Source organism: Panthera tigris, chromosome D4, assembly GCF_018350195.1.
Source record: "Panthera tigris isolate Pti1 chromosome D4, P.tigris_Pti1_mat1.1, whole genome shotgun sequence".
NCBI classification, from domain to species: domain Eukaryota; kingdom Metazoa; phylum Chordata; class Mammalia; order Carnivora; family Felidae; genus Panthera; species Panthera tigris.
This window is the reverse complement of record NC_056672.1, coordinates 1,177,931-1,199,387: the sequence shown is the minus strand read 5'-3', so window position 1 is coordinate 1,199,387 and position 21,457 is coordinate 1,177,931. Positions and strand designations below refer to the sequence as shown.

Here is a 21,457-nt window from a genome sequence, read left to right as displayed (position 1 = left end):
TGGGGGCACAGGGGACAGGGAAGCCAGTTGGAGTGCCAGCCATGCCTCTGCCAAGAGGTGTGTGTGGGGGGGGGGGGGGGGGGTCCTGGGCCAAAGCAGGTGCTTCCTGGTCCAGGCAGGCGCACCCACTCAGGGCTGGGTGATGGGCGTTCCTCTGCAATCTGGCCCCTGGCCCCAGGACACGTTAACACACACATTTAGCAGTAACCGCTAACAACGGGCACTTCCAAGTCCTCGTCTCTGTGCCATGAAACCTAAAACCACACTTCACTTCCGAACTTAAGTCCAGCTGAGAAGCTCTAATGGTGGCCAGTACTCAGCAATGGACAGGGCTCCCCAGGGCCACCAAGGGCCCTGACCCACACACTGCCCCAGCCTTCCGTCAGCTACGTGCGGGAGGAGCGAGGACTTCGGCCTGCAGAGGGCGGTTCGGGACACGGGCTGGGCTCCTCACAGACCCTCTAAAAGCTCCCGGTGGGACAGCTGAGAAAACAAGGCAGAAGGCGGGCCCCCATGCGAAAGAGCGGGAGCCTCCATCCCGCCCTGCCTCCAGGTTGAGGTCAGGAACACGAAGGCCCGCTACTAGCCATGCTGGCGTGGGGATCGGCTGTGAAAGCCACAGCCCCTTCTCCTCCGGAAGGACCCCCAGCTGCTGTGTTCACGGGAACCTTCTCTCAGTGCAGGGAGGCCGTGAGGCGGCCAGCCCGGCCCGTCCATAAACCAGACGCCGGGAGGCCGCCAGGCACGGCCAACAGCCTGTGGGCGCACGGCGCCTGCCCCAGCTGCCGGCTGAGCCAGCGACCCACACACCAGGCCAGAAGGCAGAGAGGCACCAGTCCAGGCCCTGACATTGCAGACCCCAGGCCTCCACGCCGCCCTTGGCTTTCTGCAAACAGCCCCGACCGGTTGAGCGGATGTCACCCCAACTAACGGGCCAGGCAGGTGCTTGTTCCGTTGGGTGCCAGACTGCTGCATCTCCTCTGCCCCTTGCTGTCAACACAAACCAGCCCTTCTGTCACCAACACATCCTTTCTGGAATCAGGCATTGAGAATCAACGGCCAGGAGGACCTGTGTGCTCTCCAGATGCGCGGTCTTACTCGAGACTAGAGAGTGCAAAGTGACACCTGCTCCTCCACGCGCACTGGGGGTAGATCTTCAACACGAGGCCCAAGGGGGGCTACTGGCCCCAGCACACAGGAGAGGGATCTTAGCTCAGAAGGCAAATAGCTCGCTGCAGCCACACAGCTGCTGAGACTTGGGGCCCGGGGTGGGGGGGGTGGGGGGGGGAGGCCCCAGGTGACAGGCCCCACTCCCGCTCCTCTCCTCACGTGAGGCTGGAAAACAGCTTAGAGCTCCAACAGGTGCATGGAGTCTTGGGAAGGCCAGCCCTTCACTGTCCACACAGCAAGCCACCTAGGGTGCCCATCTGACCCCAGGGGTCATCCCTGTCTGGTCTGGCCAGCCTGAAACCCACAGCTGTGTGCCCTTAGCACTGCCTGTCTGCTTCCTCAGAGCCCCGTCTGCCTCGCTCCCTGGCTGCTGGGATGGGGGTGAGCCACTAGCTGGCTCCCAGGTGCCCCCCGTGGAGTTGACACGGGCTCTAGACCCCGCCTGGAGAAGGCATGGCCAGGGACCCCATCATCATCACCACCACCATCACCAGCGGCAGCAGCAGCTAACACTGACCCTCTAAAGAGCCCAATAGTGGAAGCATCAGTCACCCCAACTCCCGCAGCTGCAACTCTGGATACAGCAGGCATGCTACACGCGGCATGAGAAGCCACAGCCGAGGGACAGAACTGCCCGCTCGCCCACCCCTCCTCCTCCCCCGGGTCTACGGAGAAGCAGAGGCCAGAGAACCTCTCTGGGTCAGCAGCTAAGGCCGTCTTCCGGGACCTGAGGGCGGGCCCTGCGTGGCAGGTGGATTACCTGGCTCCCCGCCCCACCTGCCGCAGCGGCCTGCTCTGGAAGGTGTGTGACGCTTGGCTGGTGGGGCTGCGGCAGCGTGGGGGGCGCAGGCTGGGACGGGGCAGCCCGCACGTTCTGCGCCGCGTGGAGGGGAGAAGGCGGGACGTCGCCGGGCACCATCTGCGGAAAGGCTGCCGGGTACACGGGCTGGGCCGGGAGCTGAGCCACAGCGGCCGGGTGAATGGACAGGGCGGCCACACCCTGCGGGGCCACGGCCAGCAGAGGGATGGCGGTGGCGGTGGCCGCCACGTTTGGCACAATGGTCCGGCACGGCACGGCGAGCGGCGCCCCGGTGGGGTGGGGCAGCTTGACCGCCTGCAGGGGCAGGGCTGGTGACGCGGGCAGGGGGGCGGCGGCGGCGCTGAGCGGGAGGCTTGGCAAGATGACGGCGGGAGAGAAATACTGAGAGGGAGCGGGGACGGAGGGCACGGCGGGCCCGGTGGCGGCCGGCAGGTCGGGCAGAGCTGTGGAGAGGCTGTCCATGGAGGCCAGGGGCGCAATGGGCGGCCCGACGGGAAGCGGAGGCACCTGAAAAACACGGGAGCACGCCAGCCTCACCGGGGCTCGCCCGGCCCAACGCCCGCCCCACACCCACCCGACACGAGTCCTCCCGCCCCACGCCCACCGACGCACGCCAGCCCCATAACAGTCCTCCCGCACCACGCACGCCTGACGCACGCCCCGCCCCCCGCCGGCCCACCCCGCCCCCGCCTGATGCCCCCACCACCAGCCCCGGCACTTCAGGCAGCTGCTGCAGAAAGGAACCAGCCGGCAGCTCGGACACGAGGGCTTGGAGCAGCGACTCCCGGCTTCGCAGCTTCCGCACGTTTTCCTTCGAGAGCCAGCACCGTCCACACCACCAGACTGGCCCCCAAGATCCGAAATTACTTTGCCTAACACCCCCAGTCTGAACACACTCACACGGAGACCAAACTCTGGAGGGCTGTCTCAGGGGAAAGCATATCCAAGACCCCCCACGTGCTGGGGCCATGCCCCACAGCGGTGCTCTGGAACCTTCCGGGTCTGGTCTTCCATCCTGCAGACACCCGCTATCTGGCCTCCTGGAATCCGCACTTAACACATTTCGGCGGATTCTCTCTTTAAAGCCTTTCCAGTGGCCAACATGTGAGCATCGTCACATAATGCCCGTCTTCCCGCGATTATCAAGCAACAAAAGTCTGCAAGCCAACTTCTACCTATCGGAAAAGCCGCTCAACACTGTTACCGCCAGAAAGGGAACAGCAGCTTAACTAGACGGTGACTGTGATGAGGACAAGACCAGGTGACAAGACTCTCCCATGGGCTTCCGCAAACCGTGGGGACGCTCACACCTTCAATATGTGGCACAGTTCCCTTCTGCATCCCACCAACGTGGTGTGATGGGACCGTGACAGGTACGCCGTCGATGGCATTAACCCCAGCAACAGCACCCAAGCACCGTGTACTATCCAGTGTCCCCGGTCATCTGAGGCCCTGGACTCACAATGGGCACAGCCTTGGGTGGCCCCATGAGAGACCGTGGCCATAGCTTTGTGCTACACCCTGGCTCCCGCGGCCCTGACCCTGGGCCGAACCTCTCTCTGTCCCGGACGTACTTGGGAGAGACGCCCAGGGCAGATGGGCACGGCCACCCCAGCCCCAGGGAGTGCTCCCATCCCGAGGACCCATGAGCACTCACAGCCCGGAGTATGAAGAGCGGCCAGCCAGGCTGGGGGCAAAGGCAAGGTGGAGGGCAGTGCGGGGAGGGGGATTTTACCTGAGCAGGCACCTGAGGCAGAGGCTGCAGAGGTGCTGGCGGCATCTGGAGGGGCTTCAGCTGAGCGGGGGCCACCACCTGGGAAGTCGGAGCTAGGTAGGGAGGCAGATGAGGGGGCACCGGCTGGAGGGGGCCCACGGGCGGTGGGGCCAGGACAGGGGGCAAGGGCGCCGGCTGGGCCAGTGGAGGAGGCTGGAGAGAAATGCGGGGGGAGGCTTCCCTTAGATCAGCATCCTGCTGAGCCTCCCCCACCCCAACATGCGCACACACACCCAGCCCGGAGCCTGAGACACGCATATCTGAAGGCATCGTTCTGTGTGAGCGGGGCTCTTCCAAGTGCTATGGATCTATAAACCCCACTCCCATCTGCACCCCAGGTGCCGGGCAACCACAGAGAAGGAGCAGAGGGGACCCAGGCCAGCAGAGCTCGCTGCACATCCAGGGTGGTGGCTGTGAGCAAGGGCAGCCCACACTCACCTGCTGGCCAGCAGGCACAGGCTGGCCCGGGCCCGTCGACACGGGAGAGAAACTTATGGCTGGCTCCGGGAAATGCTGCTGCGGGAGCGGAGGGCGGGCTGGGGGCGGGATGGAGCTCCCCGGCAGTCCAGGCTGCAGAGAGCACCGAGAGCCACTCACCAGCTGCCCTCAGGCCCCCCAGCCAGCTCGAGCTCCACAGCCACAGTGACCTGCCACCCGCTCCCCATATGCCTCTCACTCTTTTAGGGACTCGCCTGGGCACAGAACTTGGCAGAAGTGAGATGTGGTGGTCCCTAAGCTGAGAACAGCCACTACTCCCAACCAAGGAATGTTCTGGAATTTCAGGTCTATGAGACATTATGCAATCATGAGAAAAGAACACCATAAAGGCTTTGCAGAACCGGGACATTCAGTGGGAGAGAGAGATGAATGAGCTTGCTTTTCATCTATGGGACCGTGTGAAACACAGACCCGCAAATACATCACAAGCAGGGTTCGGGAAAGCGAGAGCAGATAGTGGGACAGAGCCGGGATCTTCAGTGACTCGGCCGCCAGAGTCCCCATCGCCAGCGGCAGCACAGACCCAGAGTCCACGGTCTGAGCGCTGGGTGTCTGACACTGTTAAGGAAGAGCTGCTCACATGCCCATTTTTACGTGTAATGATGTCAGGTTCTGTTTTCAAGAACCTGATCCTGCAGATGTACAGACTGACATCTTTATGGGCAAAACACTCTTCTGAGATTTACTTCAAATACGGAGATGGGAGATGCAGGTGGGGGCTGTGGGGGGCACAGGTTCGGACACAGGAAAGATGTCCGAGGCCGACTCGGAAAGTGCTTCGGTTTTCTGGGTGACGGGAACTGCCAGGCCTCACCGCTCACTGTGTCCTTCACAGTAAATGCTTTATGAAAGGCCTGCGGGGGGGGGGACGAGCTCCCCTCTGTGTTCACCTGAAGCCACCGTGCAGGAACCGCAGCCATGTGCCCAGGGGGAGCCCCGCACGCAGGATGGGCCACCCAGAACCAACTGCCACCACTGTGGGGTGACAGTCCGCCTTTCCCTACGTGAGTTTCTGCTGCCGTTTAAAATCCTGCTTCACTTCATCTCGTGAAACCAGCAAAGCCACAAACGGGAGCTGGAAACGAGTCCAGGATTCAGCAGACACAAACGCCCTCCAGAGGGACCTTCTGAGCCTGCCCGACGGCCCAGGCCCACAAGACGGGGACCGGTGCTCAGGCGGCGGCAGCTGGACCCTTGGGAAGGGGGCCTAGGGGCCTGACTCTCCCTCCGGACCCCCCTCCACAGCCCAGCTCTGCAGCTGTGAAGCATGGGGTTCATCTGGGCATAAATCAAATCAAATTGAAGAATAAAGGCCGGCTCGGACCCCCCCCCACCCCCTCCCCCCGGCTGTTCCTGCTTCACCCATGAGGCTCCGCCTCCGCACCTTACAAGTTACCCTACAGGTCTGTCAACCGTGGCTGAACACGTTCCCCACAGTTCTGCCGTCCTCGTGCTTCTAACGTTTAACGGCTGCGTGGTGTCCAGTGGAGAGCTACCCGGGGACACGTACGACCCCCTCAGCGGGGCCAGACACGCAAGCGGAACCAGCGGTGTCGTTACTAGAAAGGATGCCAGCTCCGCCACAGCCACGAAGCTCCGCGGTCTGGGCTCCGCGCTCCTGTTCTCCCACCCAGTGGGCCTTTCAGCGCACAGCCCCCAACGTCCCAGCAGGGTGGACCTCCCCGGGGCCTGACCACGGGCCAGCGCAGCCTGGGCTGCCCGTGGGGCTCCAGGCCACGGGGGGAGGGGCTGACTCACCACGGCAGGCTGCTGGTAGGGCCCCAGCGAGGGCAGGCTGTACGGCAGGACAGGCCCGTCACTCGCGCTCACCGGGGGACTGCACACGCACTGAGTCGGGGGCGGGGCCGCGTCCGCCAGCGAGCCCAGCACCGCACTCTGCTGGCTGCTCTGAGAGTCCGAGTACACGGTGGAGCCTTGGCCGCTGTCGAACGTGCTATCCGCTGGGAAGGACAAAGGCACGGCTCAGAGCAGACGCCCCCAAACACCACCCCACGCACTCTACACACGGTCTGGGGACCGCGACCGTGCTCAGACACGATGCTCAGCCGGTCCCCTGCGCTCTCCCGCAAACCCGGACCTGGCCAGGTTTCTCAGTCACCTGAGCACTTAAGTGCTTATCGTTCTAGACAAATCACTCTAGGACGATGGGGGGCAGGGGCTGGAACCCACCCGGGGATGCCCTGGCGCCCCACCCCAATGCTGTCCAGGGGCCATCCGCCATGGGCACCACGGGTCCCAGGAGGGCACCTGACAGCATCCTCTGCAGGAAGTGTGTCCACCCTGGCTACAGACAGGGCCCTCGCCTGTTGCCTGGCCCGGCTGGAGAGCGAGAGCTCGGCAAGGGGCCTTAGGAGGCTGACAGAAGCTAGGAGAGGCTAGAAACTAGGGTCCTGTGGCAGAAGCGACGCTCATCCGTATTTTACGGGGCGGGGACTCTGGCCACCTTCACCACCACGACAAAGAGCACAAAGCAGGAAAAGCTGAGTCCAAACCTGGCCCTCACATCACGGGCCCACCCGTAACCCAGCTGGAAAATGGGGCAGGCGAGGCCCCACCCCGCAGAGAGGCCGAGAGGGGGTGGCTCCCCGCACCAGTGCCACGGCGGAGGGAGCCACCCACACACCAGGCACAGACAGGCCCCGTGGCCACGGGCTCGCCTCCCCGAATCACAGTGGGGACGACAGGCCGCCTGCATGGCCAGGCCACTGAACGGTGAAGACAAAATCCTGCTTGAAATGGCACCTTCTGCTTCCTGCTTCCAGACTCCAGAATGTACACGGACACTGTGGCTTCCCACCCGCAGCACCAAGCACGTCTACAGGGCGCCTCGGAGAGCCAGCATTGTGTCCATTTGCAATTTAAGCGAATGGAGTAAAAGGGAATCCTGCTGGCTTTACATCAAAGTCATTTTTTCCCAGGGGCTCATCAGGGTCCGCTCTAACCTGGGAGGACACGAGAGCCCCAAGGTCTATAACTGCATGGAACCCATTAGACACGCGGTGACTTTCAGTGAGCAGTTGGTGGTCATTTCCTCCTGCACACAGAGACAGAGACGTGGACACATACAGAGACACATGCAGACAAACCTAGAGACAGAGACAGACACACAGAGACATAAAGAGACACATGCAGAGAGAGACACAGAGGACAAAGACATACAAAGAGACACACGCAGAGAGACCTACAGACATGCAAAGAGATATACATAAACAGACACGCACAGAGACACAGAAAGAACACACTGAGGGACAGAGGAACAGAGACACATGCAGAAAGACTACAGAGACACACACAAAGAGACATGTAGAGACAGACACACAAAGAGACCTACAGAGACACACACAGAGACATGCACTGAGACACAGAGACACAGAGAGACATGCAGAAACAGACACAGAGACAGAGCAATAGAGACAGACACACACAAGACAGAAACACAGAAACACACAGTGTGTGCACAAGAAAAAGAGTATGTACAGACTTGGCAAATTTCATATAAACCAACTTTAACCATATATGCAACATTTTACTTTCTTAAGCAGAATGTGTTTAATACCCAAACTATGGAGAGACCCCAAATGCCCACTGCAAATGAATGGATAAGATAGGATATATACATGCATATATACATATATGTATATGTATGTGTGTGTATGTTTATATGTGTGTGTATATATATACATACATATAATGGAATATTACTCAGCCATCAAAAAGAATGAAATCTTGCCATTTGTAATGATGGAGTGAAAATGTATCATGCTAAGTGAAATAAGATTTCACACATATGTGGAACTTAAGAAACAAAACAGATAAACATACAGGAAAGGAGGGAAAGAAAAGAGAGCGAAACAAACCACAAAAGACTCTTAATGATAGAGAACAAACTGAGGGTTGACAGAGGGAGGTGGGTGGGGGATGGGCTGGATGGGGTATGGGGACTAAGGAGGGCACCTGTGATGAACACTGAGTGTTGTATGTACGTGATGAATCACTGAATTCTACTCCTAAAAAAAATAAAGGGAATGTGTTATTTCTAGAATTAAAAATTTAGGGCACCTGGGTGGCTCAGTTGGTTAAGCATCTAACTCTTGATTTGGACTCACATCATGATCTCATGGTTCAGAGGTTCGAGCTCTCAGCTGGGCTCTGTGCTGACAGTGTGGAAGCCTGCTGGAGATTCTCTCTCCCTCTCTCTCTGCCCCTCCCCTGCTCACATCCTCTCTCACTCTCTCTCTCTCAAAATAAATAAACTTAAAAAAAAAATCTTTTAAACCTACTGACAAAGTGCCTTCTTGCAGTCACTGGGTGCTGGCCCACACCTTCTCAATGAACTTGATCTGGGCTGAGGTGGGCAGCTTGTGGTGGAGAACCCCACAGCGTGATGTCTGCTGTACCTTCTGACATGCGTGCGTCTGCCCACCCACCTTGCTACTCAAGATCAGGTCCCTTTTCCAGTGATGTGTGTGCAGCCCGGACCCCGTCATCTCACCTTCACAAAGCACAGGGCTTTTGTGTGTGCGAGTATGCTCAGTACGTTGTGGACACCCATGTGTGTGGGTTCTGCTGCGTGCACACGTGTGCATATATGCACATACGTGTGGGTGCACGTGAATGATTCTATGCACACATTATCTCTGGAAGTTACCATTAAGAGACAGGCAACATCAGTGGCCTCCAAGGAGGAACAGTAACTGACCTCTGCTGCACACCCCCTGGTACGGTCTGAATTTTACACGACGCGACCACGTTATCTGCTTTACAGAACTCACAATGAACGCACAGAACCGCCCTGGATCGACAGGCAGACCGTGTCTGCAGACAGAACGCCCACCCATGCTGAGCCACCGTGCGATCCGTGTCTGCACGGCAGGTCGAGTCTGTGCAGGGACAGCTGACCCCGGCAGACTGCGTTCCAGGTCCGGGTGTCTCTCCTGCCTAGAAACTGTTCAAACAGCCAGGTGTTTGGTGTGTGAAGTGTGCCCGATACAGAGAGCCTTTTCCCACGCGAAGTTTATGCCCGTTGATTAACCGCTGGCTTATCAAAAAGTGGGATGAGGACGCAGTGCCCGTCTTCTCCAGAGCACGCCAGCGGGTCGGGAGGAAGCCGGAGGCAAGCACGCGGTCTCTGAGCAGCAGCTAGCTACTGGTTTGAATTTCAGTAGCCTACTTTGAAGAACGTCACTATTGTTTTAACGATAAATGACGTGCTCCTATTAAATCAATCGAACAGGAGATTTTGACCTCTCCACACGAACAGCCTAAAAACGTGGCCCAGGTAGGCTACAGTCATACTCAGCACTTATTCACAGAATGGGCGAAGATGCCACGTCCTCAACCCTCAGCCCACAGCTGGATTTTTAGGCTACTAGCAGCAAAGGCAGGCCATTCTTCTGCCCAGACTTGCAGGAGACCCTCTGTTCCCTCTCCCAGTCATCCGGGACTCAGCGTGATTCCCAACAAGCCATCAGTGATACCCTGGGAAACAGGGTGAAGGTGCCAAAGGTCGGGCACTAGAAGGGAGATAACCTCGGGGACATGTAATCCTGGCAGCAAAGGTCACGGCTGAGAGCGCCAGGACCACGGGAGACTGCAGCCGTTCTCGGCCCCAGGGCAGTGGTGTCCCGGCGGGGATGCCCCCACCAGGCCCCGCGGCCAGGACTGGCCTCGACACAGAAGCAGTAGCTGGATGAGCCACTCCATCCTACTGGCTTGGGGCACGGGAGGTTCTGGATCTGTCTGCACATTTGTCCCCGCCTGTCCCGAGACGCTAGGCTTCCACGAGCCAAAGACACCCCAGTGCCCCCCGGCCCCAGGGAGAGCGCTCGCCCGCACCTGCGGTCCGCACCTGAGGCGCGGGCTGGGGGCGCGGGCGCGGGGAGGACGGCACTCACAGGCCAGGGAGGTGGCGCTGGCCGGCAGCGCGGCAGGCAGGAGGTGCTGGTCTGCCTCGGGTTCCTCGGGCTCCGGCGGCCCAGCCTTGGCGTGGTAGGTCACCTGGACCTGCAGGGGTGCGGGCGGGCCCCTGGCCTTGTCGGGGCTGCCTGGGTCCCGCTGCTCCGGGGGCTGCAGCGCCGGCCAGATCCTCTCTCGCCGCCACTGGATCAATGCTACTCGGTCGCGGATGGACTTGGCCACAATCTTCACGTCGCTCTCGTGGAAGAATCCCGACTCGATCTGCAAAGGGCGGTGCCACACCATTACCAGTCACCTCCCATTCACAGGATTTCTGCAGAAGCCCCTCTCAGGCCCCACCCTATCTCTCACCCGCCTGGAAGGAAGTGCCCTCCTGCCAACTGAAAATCTGCAAAAAGCACAGCCCTCTGGACCTGCACAGTGCCGCTCCTGGGACAGCGAGGCTGCAGCAGGTACGTGTGCCCGCGGGATGAGTGCAGGGAGGGGAGGGACCCTAAGCTGCCTCTGGCCAGACAGCTCTCCAAAAACGCACAAAGGGAAGGGGGTGCACCGTGTAACTTGAGACAAGGGGGGACGGGGGCACCCATGCCCGGAAAACTCTGAACCCAGGAGAGCATTTGTGAAGGAGCCCCGGATCTCTGGGAGAAGTCACAGCTCTCCCAGAGGACACCGAGGGCAAAACCACGAAGCAACGGAGGCCCATCTCTGCCCCATCACCGTGGGAGCCTCGTGTGGAAACGGAGAAAGCCAGAGCACAGAACTTTTGGCACCTATCGGGAGACGAGCGAACTCACGGCTTTCAACATACAGCAGACATACGTGTGCATAGATGCACACATGAGCGTGTGTGCAGGCGACAGAACACCAGCTGGGCCCGGGGTGGTGCCCGGAGTCTGGCCAGTGAGAGAGCTGAGCTCCCCACGGAACAGTGGTTTCAGGCAAGAGAAGGAGGAGGGGCCTAGACACCTCACTGTGCCTGAAAGCAAGCCACGCTCAGAGAACGAGGAACGAAGGATGCGTGGGAGGACGCGGGCCAGCACCCAGCACCTCCACGGTCCAAAGGCACACGTGCTGGGCATCAAAACACACAGTGACACCGTGATGGCCTGAGGAGCATGTCCACCAATGCACATGGCGGGGAGCGCAAGTGACCTGTGGCGGCAGGAGTGACAGGTGTCACTGTTGGTATGAGGTTACACAGGACACCACATGTGTGGTCTCTGTCCGCCCCTCCACACCCTCCCGTGGATCTCGGGCTCACGGGAAGCCATGTCACGAGTGGCCTATGGAACAACCCACCGGCTGGAAACAGTGGCCTGCCAGCAGCCAGGTGAGTGACACAGACGCCGAAAGACCCTCGGCCCCGGTCAGCCGTGGATGACGCCCCGGCCACATGGCGTGGAGGACCCAGAGCCAGAAGGACCCCCTAAGCCGCCCAGATTCCTGAGCGCAGGGACAGTGTGAGACCACACACGTGTACAGTGCTGCATTTGGGGTAAAGTACTATGTGGTCACGGGTAACTCACCAACAAAACCATAAGTCCACGGAGACGCAAATAAATGGAGAGGACACAGTCACGAGGTACACCCACCCACCACTTCCTAGGAGACCGCTGGCAGACGCCCCTCAACCAGGCGATCAAAGGGCGCGTGCTCAGTGGGCTGGCCCTGGTGGGGACACAGCCCCACGCCAAGCACTCCCACAGACACACTGACATGACCACAAGGGAGCCACGCAAGGTGGTCACCGGATGTATCCTTCATGGCAAGACAACTAAAGACAGACAACAGGGGACCCTGAACAGGCCTGAGTGGCTCTCCCCGTTCTGATGGCTGGGGTGGCCAAGTAGAACGGTGGAAAAGAGACACGGGCGTATTCGGGGTGATGGGGCATCAGGTCTGGACATCATGTCAAATGGTTCTCTTTGGTACGTTTGCAACTTTTCTGTAAGTGTGGGACTGATAACTTCACAATCTCATTTCAGAAAACAACCCCGCTGGACAGAGCAAACCATGTCAAAATCCCGCAGACCTCTCGGCAGCCAGCCTCCCGCCAGACTGGGGCCCCGGGCGGCAGGGTGAGTGCTGGCACTCGGCCAGGATTCTCACGAGGGGCTGGGGCTGAGGTCAGTGCCGCCCACTCACCTGCCAGCCCACCATAGGGCCGCCCTGACCAGAGGCCACGGACGAGAAGGCGCCCCGCGGACACACCTGCCTGCTGCTTCTATTTTCTGCCCATGGCCCAGTTTTCCTTCCATCTCTGTCCTCACGGTCACCCCCTGGCGATCCTCTCTAAGGTGTTTCTTCTATTTTTTCCCGGATGGGGAAAATTTAGCCCCATTCTTTACCACAATGCAATGTCGACTGCACCAAGGCCATGAAGGCAGAAGAGGGGGTGCACAGACACGGGGAGCCCGGGCCAGGCTGCGAGCCCCTTCTCCGGGAGTCCTCACAAGGGATCACTTCCAGGCCAAAGCCAGCCCAGGGGACGGGTCCTTCTCATCCCCGGTGATCTCAATCTCGTCCCCTACGCCCCATGAGCCACCTGCTAGAGGTGGCTGGTTTTAGACTGTGACATGGGCGCTGGCATTGCAAAGAAGTAGGTGTGTTCAATTACAGCTGTTGGTATGTGGCCACCCAGGGCAGCCGGGGGCGGTGAGGCCTGCAACAATGCCCCACTGGGGCTCCTGATGTCAGATCTGGTGTTTTACGGTGGGCCTTCGGGAAGGTCCCGGCCAGGAGCCGAAGCCGCAGGCAGACCCGGCCCTGGAAACGCAGCCACTTTCAGCTCGACACTGGCAGCTCCCGAGGCACCAGCTCGTCCTGCTCCCGGAGTGGAGGGGGCATGCATCATTCCATCATCTTTAACTGAACACAGCAATGCGCAGTCGGCGAGAACGTCCTGCTGCTTGTAGGACGCTCCTCAGAAAAAGTGTGGGGCCCTAGGGTCTCCACCGGGAACGCGCGGACGCTGCCCAGAAAGTCCAGCCAAGGGCCAGGGGCTCGCTGAGGGCAGGCGAGGCGGCAGGCCCGGCATGGGCCGGAGACAGAGGAGGCCGGGCATCTCTGTGTTGAGGCAGAGAAGGGAGAAGTCGCTCACGAGAGTGGGTGTTCCCAAAAAGGCCTCAGGCCGAGTGTGGCCACCACCCCGCCCTACAACTGAAGAGCTGGAGGAGGTGCCTGGTCCAACTGTGGCAGACGACATCACGTGGAATCCATCTGTGCCGCGGTCCGTCGTCCTTGTGCATTGCTGTGGCCCTTGACCTGCGCGGGGCTCCCGCCGGAATCCATCCTGGGCAGGGAGGCTCCCCGGGCGTGTGGAGCAGGTGCCACCAGGCTCACAGGGAGGCGGACAGCTGCCTGCCCCCAGGCCTCCGGAGGTGCCCACACCGGCCCGACCTGGCCGGCCCTGACAGACACACCCCTCACGGCAGCCCCAGGGACCCGCATCGTCTCCAGCAGGGCCACCCCTGGCCACAGCCTACCTCCTGGCCAGGTCCCTCTCCCTGTGGGTCCCCAGGACATGTGGCACTGGACCCTCACTCCTGGGCCACCGGCCTGCACATCACCCAGCTCGTCAATGCTTGTGCTTTAAACTTTGGAAGGTGGGAGGGGACCGCGGCGCTGTAGGTCAAGGAGGAACAAGGGTCCTGAAGTCAGGGCACTGACGTGCCCACTAACTGCAAGTCGGTACCTAGCGACCCAACATCCGCTCGGGCGTGTGAGCCACACAGCCCCGTTCGATCTACTCACAGCAGTGCTGCCCCGTTTCTGGGCCCAGGGATGTGACCGGCAGCTGGGAAGGTGAGGGTGGTCCCGTCCTGGGCTCCGGGCCATCAGCAGGATGTCAGGCTCACCATACATGTGGGAAGCAGCAGAGGACCAGCCACCATCCAGGGCGCGGTGAGGCCCCGGCTGGCCGTGCAGCAACCGTTCTGCTACCACTGCCCCGATCCACCCACAAGGCCATGGACTCCTCACGTGCTGTGTTCACAGGCGCCCTACGCCCACAAAGCTGAGCCACAGCCCGTGGCCCACATCTTACATGGCACAGCCAGCCTCAGTTTCCTCCTCCGAGCAGGGGCTCGAGGAATGACGTGGCCTCCCAGCCCACCCTCCAGAGCCACAGTCCACTTCTGCCTCCTTAAAACCCACCCAGGGCCAGGGAGTCTAGAGAACCCACGAGCTGTACCCTGGGAGGCACTACGATTTTGCCAGGCGTGCTAGATGCAGGAAAAGAGGGCGTGCACTTCTGTGCCGACGAGAGGCACGGCCTAGCACTGCCTCCCCTGTGGCGAGCACGCGGATTTTCACTCAAGCTCACTTTCTACAGCAAAAATCAGCAGCTCCTTTCTCACACACACCTCTCCTGCAGCATTGCAGCGGGACCCAGTGCCCTCAGCAACAAAGGGACAATCAAACCAAAGCCACATTCACACAAAAGCAGCAAAACCCTGGTCAAAACCCGGGCCTTTCCCGATCCACCCAAGCCCCCAGTCCCTCCCTGCACGGCTCCACGGGACCCCTCACGACCCCATAGGACCCCTCACCGTGCTGCCTTGGAGCCCCCAGTCCCCCCCCCCCGCACGCTCGCCATAGGGCCACACCCCTGCTCTGACCTCGTCCTGATCTTTGGAAACCACACACTTTCGCGGAATACCCCGCATCTACCGGTACCCGCCACCCGCCCTCCGCAAGCGAGCGTCATGGTACCATCTCCTGCGCCACACCATCCGGCGTCTCCTTCTCCAGGTCAAAGGTGAACTCTATGGCCCCGTTGTCCTTGGGCTTGCCCTTCAGTTTCTTGGGGTCCTCAACCCAGAGCCGCAGGGCGATGCTAGACTTCCTGCCGTGGTCCTCCTCTGCCAGCTCCACCCTCACTCCTGTGTCCTCCGCGAAGAAGGCGTGGCTCAGCAGGTCCTTGATCTCGTACCTGAGGAGGGGCAGTCGATGGGCACGGTGAGGGCAGGCCTGCTGGCAAGGCACTAGACAAAGCGCCAGGGCCCTGACCCACCCCGCTCCTTCCAGAAGGTTCTCCGACTATACTATCCAATGGGCAGGCTCTGTCCTCCAGGGCAGCACGCAATAGTTTATTCCCAGGGAAGCGGAGATGATTACACCTGAACGCAGCTCGCTGCAGAGCTTTCACGGCTTCTTTTTTCTCTCATTATGAAAAGTAAACACCCCTATCAAGAGAGACTCAGAAGTGAACAGTTTCTAGACCGGGCTCTGCACGGCGCAGATAGGCCTGTGGAAGCGCTGGTGAGCCCCCAGGTGCCATGGAGACTCGTGGCTCCAGGTGAGGCTGAACCTGTTGGGGGGGGGGGGGGCGCAGTCCAGGCTCCCAGAAGCAGGGGGTGCTCAGGGGCCTTCCAGAGTTCCTCAGGATGGGGGTGGGTCAGCTGCTGGGCAACGTCATGGCAACCTCTCCCCATCCCTGAACACGGAGTTCCCTTCTTCCCAGGATCCTGTCTGTTCCAGCAGCCCCTCCCTGATTACTGCAGAGGGCACCTCATCCAATGGACAGGCGGAGCCCCACACCCCATGCGCGGTCACCACACAGGAAAAGGGGAGTAGAGGTCAGGGCCCCTGCCAGTCCCGGTCTGGAAGGTGGTCTTGCAGGGTCTGCTCTGAGAATTCTTTGCTTCCAGGTGGTTGTTTCTATACCTCTCTAATATGACTTACATTTCACAACTTTTTACTGTTTTTCTTAAAAAATAAAATGTGATAACCTGCAGGGAGCAGGAGAGAAAGCCCAAGGATCAGAAAAGCATCCCTGAGAGACGATGGCAGCAGATATCAAGGGTGAGGACAGTGACAGGGTGGCCATGTGCTATGTGCACAGGGGTGGGGAGGGCACACAAGGGGGCAAGGAAGAGTGTGGGGGGGGAGGAGGAGGAGGGGGAGGGATGGGGTGATGGGCAGGGATAATTGAAGATTGGAGGAGGGGAGGAAAAGGAGGGAAGGAGGAAAGGGGGAAGAGGAAGGGGAGGAGGGAGGGGAGGAAGCTGAAGGTAGGAGGAGGGAGAGAGGAAAGGGAGAGAAGGGAGGGGAGGAGAAAGGGGAAGACAGGAGGGGAAAGGAGGGACGGAGAAAAGGGGGAAGAAGGAGGGGAGGAGAATGGGGAGGAGAATGGGGAGGAGAATGGGGAGGAGAATGGGGAGGAGGAAAGGGAAAAGGAGGGGTAAAGGGGAGGAGGGAGGGAGAAAAGGGGGAAGAAGAAGGGGAAGAGGGAAGGAAAGAGGATATAGGTAGGAGGAGGAAGAGAGGAAAGGGGGAGGAGGGGGGGAGGAGAATGGGGGGGAGGGGAGGGAAGAAGAGGGAGGGAAGAAAAGGGGAAGAAGGAGGGGAGGAGGGAGGGGAGGAGGGAGGAAAGGGGGAAGAAGGAAGGGAGGAGGGAGGAAAGGGGGAAGAGGGAGGGGAGGAGAATGGGGAGGGAGGGGAGGAGGAAGAGGGGGGAGGGAGGGGGGAGGGAGGGGGGAGGGAGAGAGGAAAGGGGGAAGAGGAAGGGGAGGAGGGAGAGAGGAGAGGAGGGAGAGAAGAAAGGGGGAAGAGGAAGGGGAAGAGAGGGGGAGGAGGGAGAGGGGAAAGGAGGGGGAGAAGAAAGGGGGAAGAGGGAGGGGAAGAGGGAGAGGAGGAGAGAGGGGAAGAGGGAGAGGAGGAGAATGTAGGTAGGAGGAGGGAGAGAGGCAAGGGGGAAGAGAGAGGGGAGGGGGAAGAGGAGGAGGAAGAGGGGAGGAGGGAGAGAGGGGAGGAGGGAGAGAGGAGAGGAGGGAGAGAAGGGGGAAGAGGAAGGGGAAGAGAGGGGGAGGAGGAAGGGAGGAGGAGGGAAGGGAGGAGAACGTAGGTAGGAGGAGGGAGAGAGGCAAGGGGGAAGAGGGAGGGGAGGAGGGAAAGAGAGGGGAGGAGGCCCTGGTTGACGAGCTGAAGAGGTGGGGGCTGGTTCGGGGGCAGCTCAGGGCTTTGGGCTGAAACCCGGGTGCACGGAACTCGCAGTCTGCAGGTGGTTGGAAGGGAGGCTGAGGGCACGGCAGAGGGGGGCCCTGCTCAGGCTAGGTGGGTGAGAAGCAGCTAGCAAGGGAGGGAGGCTCCAGGATGGCCCCCAAAGCCGGGGAGCGAGCTCCAGGCAGCCAAGGAGGGGCCAAGGCTGTCCCCCCGCCTGCCCAGAGGCCTCGCTGGCCCAGGGACGCCGTGGCCTGAAGCAGCCAGCCTGCCTGCCTACCACCCGTGCGTGAGGGCCAGCCGGGGTGATTTCCGCAGGAAGAGCACGCAGACCCAGAGCCTCCCGGGACTCACCTTTCCTCCTTGTTTTTGCAGATGCATTCCCCGATGATCTCCTTGATTTCAGGATCATGCACTTTCTCAAAGCTGGCAGGCTTGATGCCCTGTTAAGACAGGATGAGTGGAGCCACCGACAGGACCTGCCTCCTGCTCAGCTGGCACTAACCCCGAAGGGGAGGAGGCAGGAGGCGCACCAGCTTGCTGGGGGCTCAGCTCATCCCGAGTCCCCGACGATGTGCTGTCAGGAGCGGCAGAGTCTGAGAAAGAGCCCAACCCAGCCCCCGCCTGACGGGAGCACCCGCCCCCCAGCGTGGATGAGGCGGCCGGGCAGAGGGGCCACCTTCCACACCACACCCTCCCTGGAGGGTACTGAGGGCACTGTGTGGTCACTGCTGCCGGCTAAGGGCACCAGACATCTGCCCGACCGTGGCCACAATCAGGGCTGACTTCCCTAGGCCTGGTGGCTCAGGGTTTAGTGCCGGTGCCGTGCGGTTCTGCACCAAGGGCCGAGCGGGTGCCAGCGATGGCCATGGCATGGGAGCACAGTACCCCAAAGTGCACACCCTGAGGCCAGAGGATCCAGGAGAAGCAGGGGATGGACTGCAGGGTTCATGTGCAGCTGCTGGGGGCAGGGGCTTGGGGGAGGGTTTTTAAACACACTGAGGAGCCTCACCCATCACATTCCTCAACGAGACTCTGCCTCCCCAGTCCTCATCTTGGCTGTTTTGTTTTTAAACATAGAGAACGTGATGCCTATGTTTTCCCATGGAGAGAGGGGGCGGGACGGTGGGGAGGGGTGGCCTCCAGCCCAGAGGTGGACCCAAGAGTGCAGGACCCCTGGCGGCTCCCGCCACCAGGTGGGGGCCCTGCTGTGCCCAACAAACCCCTGACCCTCAGGCCCCAGGCCCAGAACCCACGGGAATCGTGTGTGCCCAACATGCAGGAGGGTCCGTGCAGCAACAGAGTGGGACACGGGGCTCTGGCACGGCCGAGAACTTCCTGGTGGAGGTGAGGACCCCATGCTGTCCCACTGAGGCCAACAGAAAGAAGAGTCTAATTACAACAGGAGGAAGGGCCAAGGTCCCTATGGGAGGCAGGTGGGCTGAGAAACACAACTACAGATAAACACACGTGTAAGCTGTCATCCACCTCTGCAGGGCTGAGGCCCCCAAAGCAGGTGAAGAACATGCCAGAACGGCTGCCATTTTGAAAGGGCTCGTGTCCCCAGGCTCAGACGTATGGGGTCGGGCAGCTGGCAGCAGGGACACGGCATGCCTGAGAGACCTGGGGTCGGGGGCAGATGCTGGATGCTGGAGCGGCGACAGGAGCCCTGGCCTGCGTCCCTGGCCTGCGAGGGACCAGGGTGGCCGTGGAGCACACCAGCAGGACTCAGTCCTGTCTCCCCCAGCCCGGCAGACAGACCACAGCAGCATCCACGTGCGCAACCAGAAGCCAGGGTTGGTGGACTGCTCCCCCCACACCCCTGCAAGCTTGGCAATGAGGCCCTAACCCCCTGGGGTGTCCCCTGCCCCATGGAGGACCACTGCCCACGACCACAAGCCTGCCTTCTCCTGCCAGCACCGCCAGGGCACTGCACGCCCACCTATGCGTCTCTGTCGATCCAGCCGGGTCCTGTGTGCGTACCCACCCCCCACACCCTCAGCAGCACACAGTAGGGGCTCAAAACAAGTGACCAATAACTCAGAATTAAGACTGAAGGAGAGAAATGAGCCGTGACCTGTCAGGAGCTCAGAGTGGAGGGCAGGGCGAGGACAGGTGCCCTGGGGTGCTGGGGACCACACTCCTCGCCTGTCTGCAGAAGCGAGGGGTGCACCAGGCAGGGCAAGGCAGCCAGGACTCGGGGGTCATGGGGCCTGGTGCCCAGAAAAGCCACGACCTCACGGGGCATGACGGCCATCAAGGAAGGACAGGGTGATCCGTCCACACAGCCGAAGCCACCAGATCACAGCTGACAACCGCGTGGGCACAGACCAGACACCAAGAAAGCCAACAGGCCCAGGGGGTGGCGGCCCAGACAAGGGGCTCTGGGGGCAGGTGCCTCCTGAAGAAGCCCCGAAGGTGCTACAGCCTCCAGTCACACACGAGGCCCATGTGTCTCCACCGCCAGCTCAGAGGTCTGCACGGCCACCCCGCCAAGCTAGACAGCCTCAGCTTCCTCTCTATGACAGCGTCCTTCCCCTCCTCACAGGGTACAGAGAGGCTCTCACAAAGCAGGCCCATCACGATGGCCCGCGGACTCACACAGGTGACCTTCCGGTAGATCTGGGCTGCATTCTGGCACTCGGAGTAGGGGTACTCTGAGGTGGCCATCTCCAGCATGCACATCCCGAAGGCATAGACGTCCACAGACTCGTCGTAATGCTCCTCGTACATCTCGGGCGCCATGAACTCTGGGGTGCCTGCGTCCAGGAGCAACAGAACCGGGGTCAGCAGCAAGTGGGCCCAAGGCCCCCCACACCCCCCATCCGCACACTGTGCCACCAGCCCTGGAACCTGAGATTCAGCCAGGAGTGCTCTGCAGATGGTTCCCCACAATTCCCCCAGAACCCCCCTGGTTCCGGGGCACATGAGCCCACGGCACTGGTGGAGCCCACACAGCTAGGAGCCCAGCACTTCCCGGGGCCCCGTCTGTGCCTGAAACCCTGCAGAGGTCACTCGCCGAGGAGCGAGCCGGACAACCCAGGGCCGACAGAAACTCGGGGTCCCCGCTTTGCTACCTGAACTGCAAACACAGGCACACCACACGGCAAAGTGTCAGCTCAGACGGGGAGCGTCTACGCTGACGGTGTCAGCCACACGCCCGTGGGGGCTCGGGTGGGAAAGGCACGTGCGTCCCAAACACAGGAGGCTTTAAAATGACACTTACTACCCTGAACATTTCAACACACTGAGTGAAATAAACAAAATATTCAGTTATGCAGCTATGCACACACGACCTCCTCTCCACGAACCAACAAGCAAAGACCAGGAGGACACGTCAGGGCGGTGGGGTCTGGCTGACGTCCTGTGGTTACACTGGTCTGAGTTTTGTTATTTTTCTATAACAAACTTCTTTAAAAATCACAAAATCCTGGGGCACCTGGTGGCTCAGTCGGTTGAGCATCCGACTCTTGATTTCGGCTCAGGTCATGATCCCAGGGTCATGGGAGTCGAGCCCTGAGTCGGGCTCCGCACGGAGCACACAGCCTGCTTGAGATCCTCTCTACCTCTCCCTCTGCCCCTCCCCCACTCATGCTCTCTGTGTCTCTAAAATACAATTTCAGAAAAATTTAAAAGTCACAAAATCCTTGGGGCACCTGTGTGGCTCAGTCAGTTAAGCGTCCGACTCTTGGTAATCGGCTCAGGTCATGATCTTGAGGTTCGTGAGATTGAGCCCCACGTCGGGCTTGGTGCTGAGAGCGTGGAGCCTGCTTGGGATTCTACCCCCCCTTCTCCCCCTGCCCCGCTCCATCTCTCTCAAAATAAATAAACTTTTAAAAAAAGTTACAAATCACAAACTCGTCTTATAAAATAGGTCCAACTGAGTACCCAGCCGAACACAAAGCAAAGGGGAGCACTGAACATCAACCTCAATGAGGCTTCCACACCTCTTCAACTGCCTTGACCTCGACATTTTGAAAATGTTCTACTTTCTTTAAAAAGCACCCGCAGAACAGCACAAACTACTATGTAAAAAGCACACATGGGGTCATCAATTGTCTTCGTGGCCATCTCTGGGATACAGACAGATAGGTTACCCAAAAGTTTAACTTTTTCTCGTTAATGCGAATTTCGATTAACATGTTATATGTTCAACGAAAAAGTTAACCTTTTGGGTAAGAAATGGCGAAAGCAGGAACTATCTGCGGGTCTACGTGTATAAGAACACGTGGGAAGAATTCTCAGAGATTCCAGATCAGAAATAACGGGAAGAGGGTGGACAGAGAAGTCAGGGGGAACTTTTACTAGGAATACTT

General features: G+C 60.0%; 1 protein-coding gene across 9 annotated transcripts in view; it reads right to left on the bottom strand.

The window, feature by feature from the left end:
* WNK2 (WNK lysine deficient protein kinase 2) overlaps positions 1-21,457 on the bottom strand; it is a 130,839-nt gene that overhangs the window by 69,477 nt on the left and 39,905 nt on the right. For 8 of the 9 annotated variants that reach the window (XM_042963862.1, XM_042963864.1, XM_042963865.1 and 5 more), the window contains exons 4-11: positions 19,743-19,900; positions 17,496-17,584; positions 14,913-15,132; positions 10,178-10,460; positions 6,021-6,223; positions 4,203-4,334; positions 3,726-3,917; positions 1,931-2,497 (exon numbers count right to left, since the gene is read on the bottom strand). In XM_042963862.1, the coding sequence (XP_042819796.1) occupies positions 1,931-2,497; positions 3,726-3,917; positions 4,203-4,334; positions 6,021-6,223; positions 10,178-10,460; positions 14,913-15,132; positions 17,496-17,584; positions 19,743-19,900 (1,844 nt within the window). The remainder of the gene's footprint in view (positions 1-1,930; positions 2,498-3,725; positions 3,918-4,202; positions 4,335-6,020; positions 6,224-10,177; positions 10,461-14,912; positions 15,133-17,495; positions 17,585-19,742; positions 19,901-21,457) is intronic. The other variant, XM_042963870.1, reaches the window with a different exon arrangement.